Source organism: Micropterus dolomieu, linkage group LG20, assembly GCF_021292245.1.
Source record: "Micropterus dolomieu isolate WLL.071019.BEF.003 ecotype Adirondacks linkage group LG20, ASM2129224v1, whole genome shotgun sequence".
NCBI classification, from domain to species: domain Eukaryota; kingdom Metazoa; phylum Chordata; class Actinopteri; order Centrarchiformes; family Centrarchidae; genus Micropterus; species Micropterus dolomieu.
This window is the reverse complement of record NC_060169.1, coordinates 17,436,047-17,455,317: the sequence shown is the minus strand read 5'-3', so window position 1 is coordinate 17,455,317 and position 19,271 is coordinate 17,436,047. Positions and strand designations below refer to the sequence as shown.

At 39.0% G+C, this 19,271-nt stretch overlaps 1 protein-coding gene across 1 annotated transcript in view; it reads left to right on the top strand.

The window, feature by feature from the left end:
- Window positions 1-19,271, top strand: part of pde3b (phosphodiesterase 3B) — a 43,365-nt gene that overhangs the window by 10,891 nt on the left and 13,203 nt on the right. Inside the window, exons 2-3 of the mRNA XM_046032391.1 lie at window positions 17,469-17,519; window positions 18,408-18,656. Coding sequence (XP_045888347.1) covers window positions 17,469-17,519; window positions 18,408-18,656 — 300 coding nt within the window. The remainder of the gene's footprint in view (window positions 1-17,468; window positions 17,520-18,407; window positions 18,657-19,271) is intronic.

Sequence of the window (19,271 nt, the reverse complement as noted above, 5' to 3'; positions counted from 1 at the left end):
CCCCCCCCCCCCACCGGCCCCCCCCCCCCCCTGTCTGCGTTTCTTTCTCTCTCCTGTGACACCACACGAAATGTGACCGGTTAGTTGGGTGGACCAAACAAAAAGTGTATCTACATTTCAGGTTAAAATAACAGAGTACTTCTTCTGTTCACAACTCACAAATTATTATTTTAACTGTAATTGTTATTATTTATCACTTTGCAAGATTTTATATCTGCGTGTGTGTTTTGCAAGAATTTTGCACATTTCTGTTGCACTGTGATACTTGTTTTGTCTGCGTCAAAGCTTAAATGCCGAACCAAAATAATTTGCTCGTGCTTGCTTGACACACAAGACAGTAAACTTGTTTTTTATTTGAGGAAAGTTGGAGAGATGACGCAGTAATTTACCAATCTATATACAGTAGAGGACAGTCATGTCAGCTGCATCTGTGATCTGAAGACTGTGTGTTACTGGAGATTAACCAGCACTAGCAGAGACTGGGGGTCTATGGGCAGAGATAGGTGTTTGTAGCAGTCATATGGAGCTCACTGGGTGAGCGGAGAGCCCAGGGTTTTAATCGCACACACCCCCCTGCAGCTTATGCACACTGTGCTCTTCAGATACAGTCAAAGCTGTGGCCCGCCCCAAACTGTTATTACTCCCTGTGAAGGCCTTGACCTGATGTGGTAATAAGAATTTTTGTAGAGTGATATTCAGAGATCAAGGCCTGATGGGCAGTGGTTTAGTGGCCAGAGGGACTTTTCTGTAAGCAGAGGACTGGTTCACACAAGTGAAGTTTTTGGAAGTGTCATTTAGCAGGACATGCCCCTCAGCTTAATGGGCACACCTGATGCTGTGGAGTGAAGCAAGCGAGAGACCATATTAATGTGTTTTATATACTTAAAAAAAGCATTGAAAATTTGCCCTTTGCTTATACTGATACATTCTGCAATGCACTGGATTGCCTGCTGCAGTGTGACCCCCATTTGTCCTTATCTGTCCCAACCCTGTATCAAAGGATCAACTGGATCAACAGTGGTCTTGATGCCACATATCAACAGCAGGCACCCCGGCCTGGCACCACAGACACGTGGCATTAGGCACTGGGTGCTCGGCTGCACACACCAGTAGTTGGCTGGGGTTTGGCATGGATTAAAGATGCAGGATTTGCGTCATAAGGTGGACTCTACCGGGCATTGTGACTATATAGAAAGTTTTATGTTACTGTTGCTAAGTGATCTAAAACGCAGACTCATCAGGTTGGCTGTTTGTACAAGTAGGGAAAACACAGACTTGCAAAGCAAAGTAAGAATTTAAAAAGATGCGAAATACGTTAGATGGTTTTCTAAGTTAGCTTTTAGCTATAGTCCTTTCCTTTCTGTTTTCCTTTATTTCTTTTTCAGCGGCAACAACTACAAACCATCTGTTGACAAGAGAACAGTGATGTTATTGTTTATAAAATGATACACCTTCCAATGTACTAAAGGCTAGCTAAATCATCATTATTATGCTCAATATTAAGGTAATACATCACATTTTTTCATCCATGTTCAGGAACAAAATACGTGGTTATATGTAATTTTAAGTATACTGTAGTTAACTGAAAGAAAACTGCAACCTTGTCCTTAATATGCATGCAAATCTTGTAATCACAATACACTTTTCCTCAGTTAGCTTAAAGAGCTCTCACAGAGGAACAGAGACCAATTAATCACGGTGTGCTCGAAAGGCACACTCATCATCATCATCAGATATTAAACCTATTAATAAAAAGTGCCAGTTCTGGCATGGAGTGAAGCATCAATATACTGTAGTAAATAATCACATTTTAAATGCTTGTCGAAGCAAAGAAACTGTGCAAAGGCTAAAAGTATCGTATAGGTCTGTTAAGCTATGTGTACAGTGAAGATCATTTACCATGTTTTGGGCACATTAATAAGCTGTCCATGCAGAAAATGCAACGAAGTTAACTGTTAGTGTGTCATGGAGCAACAGAGCAGTGAGACAAGCAAGCTAAATGCCACATTCAGGAGGACTTTCAGGCAATGCTACTCTATAACATACTTCAAAACAAATGTTTTGTGTTTTTGTGTGTGTATGTTATGTACATTGTTATTTTACAAAACAGATAAAAAAGTCTGAGAGAAAAATAGTGTAGAATAGATAATGTGCAAATGGATTCCATACATGTGCATTTAATAGCTCTTTTACTTGGTAATCACTGTTTTGCACCATTGTTGATATTCTTATAGAAGTCTTGCCCCTTTTTAACTTTACTTACTTTATTTATGAATGGAAGTGCTCTTTTTCAGCAACGCCACAATATCTTAATACCTAGTCCTGCCAAAAAAATGATTGTATACTACACAAATCTTGATAACCTGGGTACATGTAGGCTTCACCTTTGCTCTCCTTAACTCTGTTTAGTAAACCTACCTCAGGTTTGTTTGTGTGGCTCTGACTCATCCGACAGTCAGCCAGTGTTCCAGTATTTATGCCATGTGGCATATGTCTCAGGTGATGTAGGCAGAGCTTGCCGAGGTCTAAGTTTATACTTACAGATGTAAAATGCTGATCTCTGGTGGTTCTGGACCCGCATTCTGCCAGCACTCCCTGCTGAGTCTGCTCGTTCCTAAGATGGGATATTGAGGGAAAGTAACTGAAGACCCCGGCCACCTTTCTGACCCTTTGTTTAAACTGTAAACTGCATGATGCACTTTGTAAGGAAAAGTAGATTTGTCAGACAAGAAACATATTAGTCTGTCAGTTGCAACTTCAGTTACATATTACTCAACCTAATTACTTTTTTCCTTCCTTCATTTGTTGCATTAGTTTTTAAATGCTACTACTGGCTAAGGCATTTGTTTTGTTGAGTTCATCATAGCAGAAGATGAGTATCTACAAATAAATTAGATGTCGAAATAGGAGAAGTGACTGTTGCATCCTGTGATGAAGGTTACTTCCAAATAACCTCTCTGAAAAGCTTTTGTGCTAATTGACAGAACTATGTATTATATTTAAATTCAAATATTGTTGATTGAAATAACTAAAATATTGTTAATTATTAAAGGCAGAAAGGAAGTGGTGGTACAGTGGACTTTCTGCTTAAATTTTACTGTATTATTTTTGTTGCTGGATATCAGTGGTTAACACAGTAACATGTGTCTGATTTTCCCTGATTTTATTTTATAGAGAATGTTGCACTCTATAATTGCATGAAATTCATTTCTTGCCCTGGACAATTTTTTGCTCAATCTTTCTTGAATTCAATTGATCTTCTTTACTTTTCTCCACTTGTAGCCTCACTCTTTTCTGTGTTGCTCCAACAGCAGGTTTTCCAAGTTCGTCTCTCAGAGCATACTGGCCTCATGGCAGGGTGACAGTCTCACTTCATTATGTGTGCGCTAAACACCAGGGACTCCACAATGTGAAATACCAAAACACCCCACCCCTGTACCAAACCAGGGTGGATTATTCTCATGAAAAATCAACTTATAGCTCTTTGATGTTGCAACAAAAAAAACAACATTTTGGCCTCTTAAAAGCTGTTACTGTTGTGCTGCAGCATGTTAGCAGGGTTGCTGTAAAAGTATGCCCACACATTGTAGATGAAGGCCTTCATTTGTCCATTGTCTGGCCATACCAAGGAAAGTGGATTGTTGCACACTTGTGGGTAATTGCCTCACACTGAAGAAGTGCGTTTTGCCCAAAATATCTGTGCTGAATGAAATGACAGAACTGGAATACAGTTTTGGACATTTTGTCATTCAGAAAATGTCCAGAATATCCAACAATGGCTAAAGTAAAGGATTTAAATAGAAGTCTATGAGAACAAATATGAGACAAACTTTAATGTCATTAAAGCTCAGACCAACTGTTTTTGAACACTGGCCTAAAATCTGCATTTTTGGATTTCTAACCACTACTAAGAATTTAACACTAGATTACAGACATACAGCTATGATATATTCTGGCCCAATAAAGTGATAATGGTAAATATCTTAGCAAACAGTTGCCTACTTAAACATCTGGTAGACATACAGTATATCTAATTTGAGTCATGTTTCTGCTCATCTGATGAATTGAAGTCCAATAGTCACTTTACTTTTGGGGTTGGTCTCCACCAACTCCAGCTAACTCCACCAGCTATCTTTGTCTGTCTGCCGTTAGCCAGGTAACATACAGTGGTTTTGGTCAGAACTTTTTGACTAAGAAACAGTTTCCTGCTGCTGCTAGAGGTGTTGATAGTGTTAGTGGTTTGATGAGAGCAGTGTATGAGAGCAAACTGTACAGAGTGAACTATACAGTAAATATGTAGCTCTACAATCATAATTATTTTATTTTATGTTTTTTGATGGGTACAATGCACAATATATGTATTGTGCTAGACAAAGCTAATTCTCATCTGTAGTCCCTGGGCAGGTGCCAGTAGTGCGCAGGTTATTACGATAAAAGACAATAAATCCAAACCTACCACTTCATAAAAAGCCGACCAAATGAAATCGAATAAAGAAACGGACTTAAATAAACCAATCCTCCCAAAACAATGATACATTCCCATATAAAACACAACAATCAATCAACAATTCCAATGCAAAAATACACAACGTAGCACTAACTGGCCACATTCAGTGTCTCACAGCACAATGACTACAACATACCTGATTGTTCTTCAGCTGTATTTTCACACTACCTTAAAAATGTTTAAAAGTACTAAATTCTCTAACACTCAGTGGTAAAGAATTCCTTCCAGTTTAGTAATATTTATTTGTGTGTGTGTCTTGGTGTATGCAGCTTTAAATGGTCTCAAATTATATTCACAGCTATGTAGCAAAGTTTCTGTAGGCTATCACACCGCATGAAAATAATATCCAGCTTGAATCAGAAAACCTGGTAGCTGTGAGGCATTTTGAAAAGCACATGTAGGAGCCCCGTATTATGCTGACCTTTACCTCTGTGACCCAACCCAGACCTTCACACCACAACCAGGAGAGTAGGAAAGGACAGAATGCAACATGCCCTTTGTTGCTATGGAGCACATAAACAGGCTCTCACTATGTATTTGTCTAGAAGAGTGTATTGGATTTAGTTAAATTCCTATTCTACTGTATAACCATAAGTTATCTAAGTGTGTTCTCAAATAACTTTAAAAACAACTAGACTGACAGATGTTCAGAGGTGCTTCAGAGTGGCCTATTCCATATTGATTTTGACCTTTTAACTTGACAAGTGTGCAACTCTAAGCTTCTTAAACTTAAGCGTCACCTCAACTTTAATGGCAGCTTTGTGAATGTGACACGTAAAGTAGAAATGAGAAGCTCCCTACAAACCAGCGTTGGTCACATGCTTGTAAATGATTTACCTAACACACTATTTCTGTTGTGGTGTCTTTTCTCACTGTTCTTTGTGTCGGCCCTCACTCTCTCTACTTCCCTGTTAACTCCTCCTCCCGCTGCTCGACTCTGATGGATGGCGTTTGTGTTCACATGCTTGTTATTGGCCAGAGCTCCAGGGCTCAGGCGTTAGGTTGTGTTTATGAGAGGAGCCTGCACTGATTCCATGATAAAACCAGATGTTCCCTTACAAGGCTTTGAGCCTCCCTCATCTAGCTCTCATGTCCATATCAGGTATAACCTTCCTGTTGTACTCAGGCCTCTCAGCCTCCAAACTATAGCTTGGTGTTGGGCTCCACAGTGGTCAAAAAAGGGTGCGTGTGAAGGACATACATCACATGTTTGCACTTTGATAGAGAGAAACAGTCTAAGAATATGCTGTAAATGAGGACTATATTAAATGTAAAATATTAAGCAATAAAGCAATAAAACTTGAGCTTATTAAGCAATAACAACACAGTTTCTGAGTTTTTCTGTGACAAAATGTGGTCTTTTAATTTACATTGAGATTAAAAGAAGGAGACGTGTAGTTTATTCTCACATGTGAATAGGTGGAACCACAGGGTAGCATTTGTGCTTGATAAATGACATAAACAATTAATCAATTTTCAAGACTGTTGCCTATTAATTTTCTGTTAACCAGCTGATCACTACAGCACTGAATTATTTGTAAAGTGACAGCTTATGGTTTACCATAAAGTGAAAGGAAAATCGCTGTCCTGTCATCTAATACTCTGTTATCATATCGGCTCTGGGTTATTGAAGGCCTATCAGATGCCGGAACGCCAGACAGCAGATGATAATACTATGATATGATGTACTGTTGTGACGTACACACTAGAACTATGCTGTTCAACTTACATAGTAATCTACCTGGAATGTGTGCTTGCACCTATTTGATTAGAAAATTCAGTGTGTTGCTGTGTGACGTCTTATTGCGTTGTATACATTTTGTCAAGTTCTGTGTTTTCACTACCCTGTGTTTTTGTGCCAGAAACCAGAGTGGAGTCATTGAAATGAATGAGGAGGCTGCAGTTTTTTCACAGAGCACTATCATCAGTCTGAACGCAGCAGTAGAGTTTCAAGAGTTTGGGCTGTAAAAACCACTGCAAGATCCCATGTGCCAGCTGGTTGGCACTGAGATCACCTTTGTCCCATGGCATATGCTATATTGAGTCTTTGATAATGCTAACTTTAAACAGCTTGTTGGCTGATAACTTTGGCCTGATATAGGTAGAAGGCAATAAAGCTGTAAGAAAAAGGAAAACAAAACAGGAAGGCCAGTCAGAGGCAGATCTGGTTACTTATTGTACCTTAATAAACAGCTGCTTACATATTTTTGATGACATATGAAGCCCTCGTCAGGCTCTTATTGTACATTCTGTGCGTCACAAGGTCAATGGTCCTTTTAATAATTACTTTTGTTAACACTGGGTAAACCTGGGATATTTATATGAACCTGCAGATCAGCAAATCAATGTCAGCAGAAAGGACTTTGAGAAGTACTATTCAGAGTATTTACACTTGGGCTGTTTGCCACCACTCTCCAAAGGTCATACATTCCTATATTCTTGCCAATGTCTTGTGATATCAATGAATTGCTGTGTTCCAGGTCAACAAAAAAAAATTAAGCTCAGATAAAATGTAACCTGTATACGGAGCCTGCACTGCAGACTGCCTGCAGCTATTTATAGGGACACGGTTTACTGAATGGTTTCCAGTAAATGTGGGGCCAAAGTCATGCATGGACTGAATCCTTTTCCTACACGGAATATGTTTTTATTGTGTAAAATTATCATCATAAGAGTTGTAAAAAAAAAAATAAATAAAAAAAAAATAAGCTCATCTTGCAGCTGGTCTGTCTGCAGTCATCAACTTGAATTAAACAGGTGTAATTTATAGCGTGAATCACTTTAACAAGCTGAAATCAGTTAATGAAGACATATTTTGAACATTTGTGTGTAGAGTAGCCTGTAGTATGTGACTCAGTCCTATATGAACAGTACATACCTACAGTATATCTGACCAGCAGCTTAGTTGTGAATGTAAGGGACACAGTTTCAAGCACCATGTCCAAACAAATCCTTCTAGTATCAGTTTATAAGATTATATGTATTCTTGATTTACAGGATAACAGGGGAATTCAGAAGAAAAGGGAAACATAAAGATGCATGTTATCAGTTAGATTGAAATACAGTTTCTCTTTTTATGGTTTTGTAGGTCTTAAAAACACTGCAAGTGGTGTGCAGGCTTTGTTTTGCCAGCATTGGAAGCTGCCAAGCTGAATTTTGGTGTTGAGTACAATCAAAACGTTACGCGCCGTTTGAGCATGAAACATACCATTGTGGGAAAAAGTTCATCATTGACGTACTAGGGTTGACCTTACTCATATTGTGGCATTGGCATTGACTCACTTCGTCTGGTTCAATGCTGAGAACTAAGATTTTTGTCTGTTGTTAAGCTACAGATTCCTTGTGAATACAATACACCTTGTCATTCATCTTCTTATCTTCCTCCTAAATCACAAGGGTGTAATAGTACGCCAGTAACTTTGTTGTTGTTATTGTTTAGTCTATAAGAGGCTGGGTTAATGATCAGCAGTCAGTATAACAATGATGTTACATTTATAATAAACTGAAAAAGAAAAAAGGCATTTCAGAGTTAGAATTCTTAATTATCATTAGGGCTATATTTTAAATGTTTAAATATGCATCTACTGTCTACTAATATATCTATTAATATTGCTATTTAACAATGGCAATCCAATATCCAATTTTAACAATTGATAAGATTTTGATCATTTATCAAATGCAAACTGCATCTTCATTTCTCACATTTTAAATGTTTAATTTAAATTGGGAAAGAATTGTCTATAATTTACCGAAAAAGGCAAAGCTAAAGCTGCATGATTAAACAAAAATAGAGAATAGATTACATCTCTTGTTAACTTTAAATATAGATAATGTCTTAATAAATGTGTCTGTGCAGCTTGTTTTGTTTTTGCATTTTCATGCGCGTAGACACATGCAACTCGATATTTCTTCATTTTTGTGGCTTCTCAGCATTAAGTGTGGCAGACACCAAGCAGCTGCTGCCCCATTTATTTAGAAAAGACTCCATCTTGACCTCTTTGGCTTTCCTCCCATTTGTGTACATGTATGAACCTGTGCACTCTCTGCTGTCAATTTGTTTTTGGGAACTGTGGCGGATACCACGCCATACCTCTGTTTTTATTTTTTACCTTACGGTTGAGATGAGTTGTGAAGAGACGAGCCATAAAATTAACTTTGGCTGCATTTTGTTTTGTTTTTGGCTAATATGTGACTAATTTTTTTTTATAACAGTGTCAACAGCCCAAGTCACATGGAATCTGATCTTTCCCAGATTGGATTTGGGCCACTTTCATATGATGTCCAAATCAGATACAGGCCTGATTTAAAATAAATAAATAAATACAACTTTTCATGCGACTTCGACGTTACTCTAGACTGACCGGAACTATGCTAACAAAAATAAAGCAGAGAATTAATCGCTCCACAAAAGCCATAATAAAAAATGTCTCTTTCCTTGTTATCATTTGCTTTCTTCCACCAGAAATTATCTTACAAATTAAACTGTAGATGCTAACATCTGTGGCCTCCAGGTTTACTTCCGTAGGACAGTGTGCTGCGAGTGACGATTGTCGATTGAAAGTTGAAATATCTGACTTCTGACCTCAATGCGTTTCAGGTGCATGGTGGTGCATGACGCCAAAAATAAGCAATAAACATGGCTGACTGTGACTCTTTCTTGGTAAGTGTATGCCCAGTTAAACCCTCAGCAGTGCACTTGGTGTAGCTGCCATTTTTGTGTCACGTCATTCGGCTGCTACTTGTGAAGTCGGGGTACATATTTTTTCTCTGAGTTCACAAGTAGGAAGTCTGATTTCAAGTAGTATTTCATAGTAGTATATTACATAGTTATATTCAATGAAAACAGCTTAGATGTTTTAAGGTTGAAGGCATTATTTAATCATCTTTGGTCAGCCAATACAGCTCTTACTGATCTAGTCATGAGTCTATATTCTTGGCTTTCCTGCATATCTTTCTGGGGGATGCTAAAGTGATCTTAGGTCAACTGAGAGAGACCGTAAATCTGGAAGGTCTGCTGGGGCCGTTTCTTCTGACGCTTTCTCTTGAAATGAGGACACACCTGCAGCCTCAGCGCAGCCTAAGCGATGTCTGGTCTTGCTTCCCTTCCTGAGCCTCCAAGTGTTTTCACTGGAACTCATCCCACACCCATGCTAACACTTCTACAACTATGGCAGATGCAGCCTTCTAGGCCTTCAACTAAAAATCACCATCCTCCTTCAGAATAAGGCAAAGTGTTGGGATCATGAATAAGACTTTCAATTCTCAGTACATCCTCACCTCTCAGAGATCAGCTGACAAATTGGACCCTTTCTTTTCCAGGTGTCCAGAACATTTGGCCATACTGTACACTGTGATAAATCCCGTTCCATATCCCTTGGACTTGTTCAGTCTTTTGGCCTTAATGGAATAATAGTGTTGATGAGGAGCACCATCCAACTTGGTTTAACACAAAGAATGTTCCTGCTGTTTCCTAAATGGCTCAGGGTGCACAGACATATACACACACTCTTCCACAGTTTTTCTGTCAGCCATGTTCTGGTCCATCTGCGTTTTCTCTGGGGACACAGCTGGCTGACAAATTCACAACAGCCAGGAAGCAGACAGCAACTACTATCTTCCCTGCTTCAAAGGAATTAGTAGGTGTGTGTCTATAGGCTGTGTGCTGTATGTCCCCGGACTCATGTAAACAAAACGCCATAGTAAAACCACATGCTATGCCCCTGAGATAGAAGATGACAGACCTGTGTAGGCTACTCTTTCTGCTGCAACAAACTACGACCTTTACTGACGTAAACCAGACAGGCTTAGACGTTGAATTGGTGTTTTTAGCTGATTAGTCATTTGGTTTTGTCTAAAGTATTTTGTTCTAGAGTAATTTTTGCAGCTATTTTTAGACTTCATTTCAGTCCTGAGATCACATGTTCGTGGGAGTTCTATTCAGATTTAGTTTAGTTAACTTCATTAACATTAGCTTGTTCTCATTGCATATCTGGGGGCAAAACTCCACATCTTTCTTATCACAAAATTATCAAATAATTATACTGCTTTGTCTTGTAAGTGATTTTTTGCCACACAACTTTATTCTATTAATTCATAATGTAATCCGTATAAATATGGTAATTTTATCATATCGCATTGGAAACTCAATGCAAAACTGAGGACTAGTTATATTTAAATTCTCTTTACTATTTGACTACTTAAAAACTAATAGCTACATCCATACAGCACAGAAAATCTTGACACTTGACCACAGTAGTATGTATGTACTGGAATGCACTAAGCATCACAAATTTATGGCTTCTGAGTTCCACAGTTGCATCTAATACTCATTGTTTTATTCACTTTCTTACGCCAGTGGGGGCGCATGAAAAGGTATCTGTAACTCAACACGGAAACTGGAATTAATGTAGCATAATCCTCAGAGAACAACAGCTATGGCTGTCTGGAGAGAGACAAAGGCTAGGAAGGGTTAGGAAAGTTGTCTCATATCTTGCATTGTGGCAAAGGTCAGGCTTATGACCTCAAGGTGGGTGTATCTGCATTGTGGATGTGGGCATGTAGATGTATAGTTTTCAAAGCTCACTGTATTACAAGATAGCAGTCATACATGATTTGTTTAGTTCACAGGTTGGTAATAAGCATACCATTCCTCATGTAATGTAACATAATGCCGGCATGTGAAGAGGAAACAAAATAGTTTTGTCGAGTCCTTTTAATGCAATGAAAATTATGTTTTTAGGTATGCAACGTTTTAGATTGTTTAGTGAATAATTCGTATGACATGTCTGTGTTGCATAAATAGATCAGCTGTCAGTAACAACACTGTTACTCACAAGTTGAGCGAAATGCCAAAGGTTATGCTCATCTGTTGTCTTTTTGAGTTTTGACATTCTTTTCAGATGGGAGATTTTAAATCAGACAATACCTGGATCCAAATTTGTTTATCAAGTTCCCTCTGTGTTGGGGTCTTCTGCCATAAATTCAGTGTTGCTACCTTGTTAGCCTTGTTAACATGGTGTCAAGTAACCTAATGTCATACAGACACTGCACATGTGTTTGATTGTTGTTGCCTGGCTAATAACCTGTACTACATTGTGTTTTAGTATCTCATGGCACATAGCAGATATAGGGGATATAGGGGGCTAGATAAACATAGCTTGTAGCGGTTGATTTATTCAGAATGGATCTTTAAAGCCTATCAAGGTGGTCAGTTTCACTCGGCAAGAGGCCTGTGGATTTGTCTCACACCCCCGTAGACATAGCAGGGGGGTAAACCCACAATTTTGTATGCAGTATACAGTTATCAAATGTAAACAATAGGCTAGGATCTGAACATACAGCTAAACAGGTAACTGAGAAAAGGATCTCTCTTCAGCTCAAGTCTGTGCTGGATCTAACCGACCCATAGTCAAATTACTTCTTTATAATTGTGCACTTCAGAACAACAAAAACGTTATAGTATGTTAAAGACAACACCTAGCCTATATTGAGTGATTGGCTACTTTAAAATACATATCATGTGATCTCAGAGAGTGTTGGTGGGGCAAAGTTATTTCTTTTCCTTTTTAACGTCTTTTTAGCGACATGTTGTTGTCATGGAAAAAGTGTAGAGATATGAAAACCCAAGTTATTTGCAGAGTTACAACTAGACTAACGTGACATGAGACACACAACTATGAATTTGTTCATTCCTTGGCTGGTTGGAATATTTAAACTATTTTTGGGAAGACATCTCATTGGTAGTATTTGTTTTGTTTTTAATCCACTGGATTGGTGCCAACATAGGACAAACACCATGCAGTGTTCAAAGAAACAGATCTTGTCATAGAACTACTTAAAAATACTTCAAATGACAATACTTGCTGGCTTTTGCAGGGCAGATGTGGAACAACACCAGTGCAGTGAAGTGGTAGATGAGTGTGAAAGAGAGGGATGACATTTTGCACAAGCTCCTTTCCCTAGTCAAAGAATTTTCCATGGTCCTGCCAGTTTGCCCTGACAATACTAGTGACAGCCATAGGCGGACTAGCCATCTGGAGTACCTTGAGTTTTCCAGTTGGGCCTGTTGACCTGTGGGCTGGTGGTGAGCCAAGCAACACAGATGCAAAATTATTTTTTCAAGTCTTTGGTCCTGGAGACAGGCTAGCTACACTAAGTACTTTATCTCTTCCCACCTTTCACAGACAACTGCTTAATCAGTTCATACTTTTGTCATCTACCAAATTCAATTTGGTACATTATTTGAACCACTCAGCAGAGAGATAAAGATTGCATTGTGCATTATTTGTGACTTTGTAAAGCAGCTGACTAAAAATGTGGGGGATAAACAGTAAAAATAAAGTATATTGATACTGTATTTGTCCCACATAGAGCAATTAATGACATATAAATTAGAGAATCTAGACATAGCATACCTAATGCTACTACCTAATATTTTAGTGAAGCAAAGGTCTGTCTAGTGCTGCAAGATTTGGACAAAGAATATTATCTATTATAAAAAAACCCATTTATAATTACAAATGTATCAACTGTTAATTTTTCTTACTATTTAAATCCTATAAACTTAAAATAAACGTCTATACATTTGAAATTATGTGGAAAAAGTCAATAAATTATAACTATGCAGAGGTTAATCTGAACTGTTTATCTATAGGCCTCCATATCAAGGTACAAGGTACAAGGTAGGTTTAATGGTCACATTATAACAGGTTGTAAAGTGAAATGTGGTTAATAGTGTCAACATGGCTTTTGAATTCACTCATAAAAGATGTGCAGCACAGTTTGGGGAAAAATCCTCTTCCTGATTAGAGTCTAGTGCTGTAATTACTCTCTGTCCATTCGCTGGTCTTCATTTGCATTTTGCAGCATCTGTAACCTTAAACCTTTTTGCCAATTTAAAGATATCTTAACCACTTCCATACGTTTGAAGTCGCTTTACCTATTTTGTCAGTAACTTCCTCATCTTTGGTATGGGGTTACTGTAAGTTCACATTTTCTTTCTTCATAAGGATTTTGTGTTTATCTGTGACAACATGTAGTCAGATTAATTATGTCTATCATTGTTACCAAACACATTTTTTAGTAGAGGGTTGTTGCTGAGTGATAAGTTTATTGCCAGCAATACATTCTGAAACTCTCATTTTTATAATTTGTTCACCCTTGTAATGATTTCTGTTTTATTCCAGATTCTTAAAATGCTTTGCTGAGGGTGTTTGATTTACTTTTATTATTTAACACAAAATGCATTTTGTAGTTAAAAGAAAATACATCTCTAGTGTATTTTGAATTTTATTAGATAGGTCTGTTTTATGTGTGTCTTGAGTGTAGGATACATCTTGTAGTGAGTCAGCCTGGGTCATAAGTTCAGTGTTTTTAATCCCAGTCTGCTCCTTCCTTCAGTCGCCTCAGCTGCTGGCCTACCATCAGCAAACCTGCCTGAGCTTTGGCACTGTGTTACAGTCCCAGCCATATCCATGTAGATTAAGCTATGTCCAACACACACACTCACACACACACAGTCTGCAGACCTCTTCTCTGGTTAGCTGTCTTTCCTGAACGGGCTTAAAAGAATCAAGCAAGCCCGTGCTTTCTATCCCTCTCTCCATATCATCTTTTCTTCCTGTGCGTGTCTTGACAGCCAGAGCCCAGTCTTCATTATCAGCGTGTGCATGTGCAGACGGTTGCTGACGCTGTGTGTAGCTGCAGACTGACGTCAGCAGTGCCCTGCTCCTCTCCATACAAATGCCATGCCTGCCTGCCATTGATAGCTTTTCTCTGTCCCCCACACTCTTATTAGCGTGCTTTTATCACTTCTAGCACCTCTCACACCACGGAGCCTAGCTAATATGACACGCAGGTGTGACAAACTGGCCGTCTAATAGCTTGCACAAGTTTATTGACTCCTGTTGGGAAATATTTACGGCTTACGTCTCATGTTAAATAACTGTATGTATGTCAAGTGTTATCTTGATGTGTACTATGTTTTTCCTGTGCGTTTGATTGTGTGTGTTATTGTCTGTTTTCTCTGTGCGCATCTCTCCCTGTTTGCTTTGTATCTATAAATATAGTGCATTTTTTCCCTTTTTGAAATACCTGCACCATCAGTAATCTTCATATACATACACACGTAGGTGTGCACAGAGAATGACAGACGCACTGCATATGGTCAGCTGCACAAGTCTAACAGACTCTGTCTGTGCCTGTGTCTTTAAAAACGGACCTGAACAAAAAATTTGAGAAAGCAGTCTGACGCTGAAGACATGTCAACATATTCTCAGTGTAAAGATGAAGTTAGTGATATCGATGTATGATTAGCACTTGCAGAGATGTCCCCACAAAATCAGACTATTTACATTCTCCATTTTAAATAGTAGTTTGGGTATAAAGCATGATTTACAGTAATTTATGTGGTCTACCTTTCTCAGTATCCCTAACCCTAAAGTTAATGGTGGAAAAAGTACTTCAGTAAAACACCACAATGTGCATTCAATAATTTTACTTAAGTAGAAGTATTAGTATTACTAAATTAGATTATTGTTTCAAATAGATTAAAATGTAAGCAGCATTTTAATGGTAGTTTTAACTTTAGCAGAGTAACAATTACAGTATATCCTTTGTAAATGTAGTTGAGTGGAAGTATAAAGTAGGATAAAATGGAAATACTCAAAGTGCAAAGTGCTTGTACCTCAGTGTACTGAAAAGTTAGTTTCTGCTAAATGTCTCAGATGTGAGAAATAATGTGTGTGTTTTTCAGTGTGCGTGTGTCCGTGTATGCATGTGCACAGGTCTCTGCTGCCCCAGTTGTGTCTTTGTCTATGTGTCTGCCCTTGTGTCATGTTTTCAGTGAAGAAAATATCCTTCATTGAAAGATTTTAATCTCATAGCTGGCAGAAGGCCCTCACTGTAAATAAGTTGTAGCTTGGCACGCGCTCTAATGATGGTGGTGGTGCCCATTTAGCCAGCTTTTCCTGTTTCTGTGCTGTGTGAAAGTCGCAGAAGACTTTTCAGGTTTTTTTGTGCATCGCGCACAGAGCATGCTGGTGTAGACCGATTGTAGACACACTATGCTGTATTGTGTGACTTTTTAGAGCTGAACAATTAATCAAAATTTTATCATAATGGCCTGTTGGAGTTTTCAGATTGCAATATTTGTGAAAGGCGATATATGTCAAAATACCATTTTAAATTAAATATTGTCGTGCTGCAAAGATGTCCTGGCCTACACATCATATTCTAGAGACCCTAAGAAACCATCTTTGTTTGGTACTGATCCTTGCAGCAATCACACCATAATTCATTTTACTATGTTTTTCAATGAAAATGAGAATAATGATGTAAAAATGATTATTCCCTCCAATATCGCAAATCATATAGCAATTGCAAAATCAGTCAAAGTAATCGCAATATTACTTCAAATTCATTTAAAGCCCTATTGTGTGTGTTTCTTTTTTTTTTTATCTCCGTCTATAGTTCTCTGCTCTTTACTCTCATCTCCTCCCTAATGGCATCCTCTCCTTCAGCTTTTACCCGTCTCCCTCTCTGTTTCAGCCCTTCTGCGTCTCTCCGTAAACAAGCAGAAGGCCAACAACTCTGTCCTCCAGCCGTCTCCCGCCATCCCGTTGCCATGGTGTACAGAGCATTGTTTGCTGGCCTCTATGTCAGGTTGCCATGGCAGGGCTTATTTGCCATATTAAATGTTTGGCAGCATTGTACAGATGCTGATGACAAACACCCAACATCCCACTTTGATCAATGAAACAGTTACTGAGTAGGGGCGATGGGATGCAGCCACCAATCTATTTAACAACCTTAGTTATAGATATTATGTACTGTAGGTTGTGTATGCAGAAAAGTGAAACATGTATGTCTATCTAATTTAAAACTATCCTCTAAAATAAAGTTGTTTTACGGTTTGAAGATTAATCCAGTGTAATATCTTTTTCCATTTTTAATTTGTTGTATTGTGTGCTTTGATTGTTCCTGACAATATGATGACTTGCTGAGATGTTAAAAAGAAGGATATATACGCTCGTGTGTTTACACTATACAGTCTATGGTTCACACATTAGGTTGGGGTTGCTGGAGAAGGTTGATAGAGGCGCTTCTCAAATGAGGCTCTGTCTCTCTCCCCCCTGTGGTGTGGGTTGAGACTGCATGGTGGCTTTTTAATAGACATGTTGTGGATAATGCCTGGAATTTACATGACAATAACTAAACTAATAAACTGCTACATTCATATTACATGGCTGAAAAAATTGAAATGCACATGTTAAGAAAATCTGTGAATGTGCAAAAAATATGATTGGACTGTGGAACAAACCTAGTTAATTGCTAACTGAACTAGCCTAATTCATTTCTATGAAATTTGTATTGTGTGTTTGCTTCAGGTTATTTATTAGGATTAGGGTATTTCAGGTACATCAACTTGATGTTACACAACCTACACCAACTTTGACTATACACTGCTGTAACGTGTGAGAGCTCCTGTTTGGTTACCAACAGATAGCGTGAAAATGCTGCCGATTGACGTAGTTGGAGCTAGATAAGATCTCGTAGCTCCATTGTAGATGCACCACGGTGGTTTTAGCGGTTTGCTTTTCTTCTTTTGCTTTCAGTGAAAGGCCTCAGTCTGCTGTCACTGAGGCAGTGTGCATTAGCATACCTGGAGTAGAAAGTGCATCATGTGGCGCAGGAAATCCTTAAAATGTAAACTGTTACTACACTGTGAGTTCAGATAATAGGCAGAATACACTAGCAGTTAGTAAGTAGCTAGTTGCAGACCTGCCAGTGCCCTCGCTGAAAAGTAATAGTGTGCTTAAAAGTGGAGCATAGGTCAAAGCCTGTGCTCTTTCTGTGCAAACACATTTTATATTCTCTGTTATGCACATACACAACATAACATAACACATACACAATGATCACGTTTGACTGACATTTTATGTGTCTCCCTTGTGTTTTTCAGATGATCTTGTGGGACTGGGATTTGAAACACTGGTACAAACCACAGTATCAGGTCAGTATTGTGTTCCTTTCAGCTTGCGTGTTTTTGTAGCGCAGTGGTACATGTGCACGGATCATTCTGGTATCACAGAGATAATACAGATCTTTTCAGATGGAGTGGTCTCTGATCTCTATCACCCTCAGGACATTCAGTTCTTTTTCTGATATTTTGGGTTTGGCAAAACACACATTGTGTAAAACCTGGCATACAGTGACCTTGGAATGGTTGTCATTCTTTGTCTTGTTTGAAGTACTTGTGTAATCTATCAAAGAATTTAGGTCCCACAGAGAAATCATTATTTGTGCCTATTAGACAGGGCCAAGCCAGTCACAACACTGTCCCTCATGAAACCTGCCCTCATATGGGCTCTAGATATAGTCGATTTTCCTCCAAATATACTGTAGTAGTTGTTACTGTTGCGAGAGGAAGAGAAGAGAGACGAGGAGACAACAGGAGAAGAATTAGGTGGGAGAGGAAGTTAGTAGTAGTAAATATCAGCAAAGTCAACTCTGGGAAAATGGGATTCCTAAATGAAATGAAGATGGAGAAAAAAGATTGTAGAGAGAGATGGGGGATCTTTATCAGCAGTGTATACATGATGCCGTTGCTCCTACCACAACACCACTGGCTGAAACAGCCTCTTACGTTGGTGCCATGAATGGGTAGATTGTCACACCCTGTCTGTTGTCTATATTACAGTGCATTCGAGCAGGAGGCTAGGAGACAAAACTGTATCAAGCCATAAGCCAAAAGTTGGGATCTATTTTCACCTGGGAAGCCAACTGACAACTAACCAAACTTTACCTCAAGCATTTTGAAAAGAGAGTACCTTTGTGTATGCAAATAATGTGCTGCTCTGAGGTCGCCCTCTTGACGGTGCCTTTTGTGTGCACACGGCAGGGGGCGGTGAGCGGGAACGGCGTGGATCTTTCGGTCATCAACGAGGCCAGGAACCTGGTGTCGGACCTGCTCATGGACTCGTCTCTGTCGCCGCACACCATCTCAGCTCTGCGCAGCATCTCCAGCCTCATGGGCACATTTTCAGGCTCGTGCCGCCCCAGGGTGAACCCCTTCACCCCCTTTCCAGGTTTCTACCCCTGCGATGAGGTGGAGGACCCTGTGGAGAGGAGTGACAGGAAAACCATTAAGGTAGATACAGGCCTTACAACTGGACCAAACTAGTATGGATACATGCAGAGACGAGTAATAGGCCATTGCAGTCAAAACATCCCAGTACTGAAAGAGCCCCAGTATCTAAACTTAGGAACACTGTGTCCATAGTGTCACGTATAATATGAAGTAAAATAATTATCTAGGTTTTGCTTTTTGCTTTTCTTCCTGTTTAGAATGTCCAGTCCTCCATCTACTGCAGTTCTTGACACTTGGTCCTCCTGGGAAGGGCGTTAACTAATAAGAGTCGTGTGAAATAAGATTTAATAACATGAGAAAGGATTTTACAACTTTGGGAAGTTGCCATAACAACATTTTATACTCTATCTTGATGATCACAAGGTAGATAACAGAATTCACAGAATTCGGCGTTCACATATGTGATAGGCCAGATGACGCTGCATTGCGATGTGGTGAAAGTTGATCCAGGTTAAACATTTAGCCCGTACGACACGTGTTGTTTTGCAACTGCTGGTCTCATTAAAATTAATAAATGGAATGAATATTTTATTTTATTTTAAAGATGTGTTGTTGTCAGTCTGAACATGGCCTAAGTTAACAAATTCTCGTAGCTTTCAGGTGTGATAATGTTGT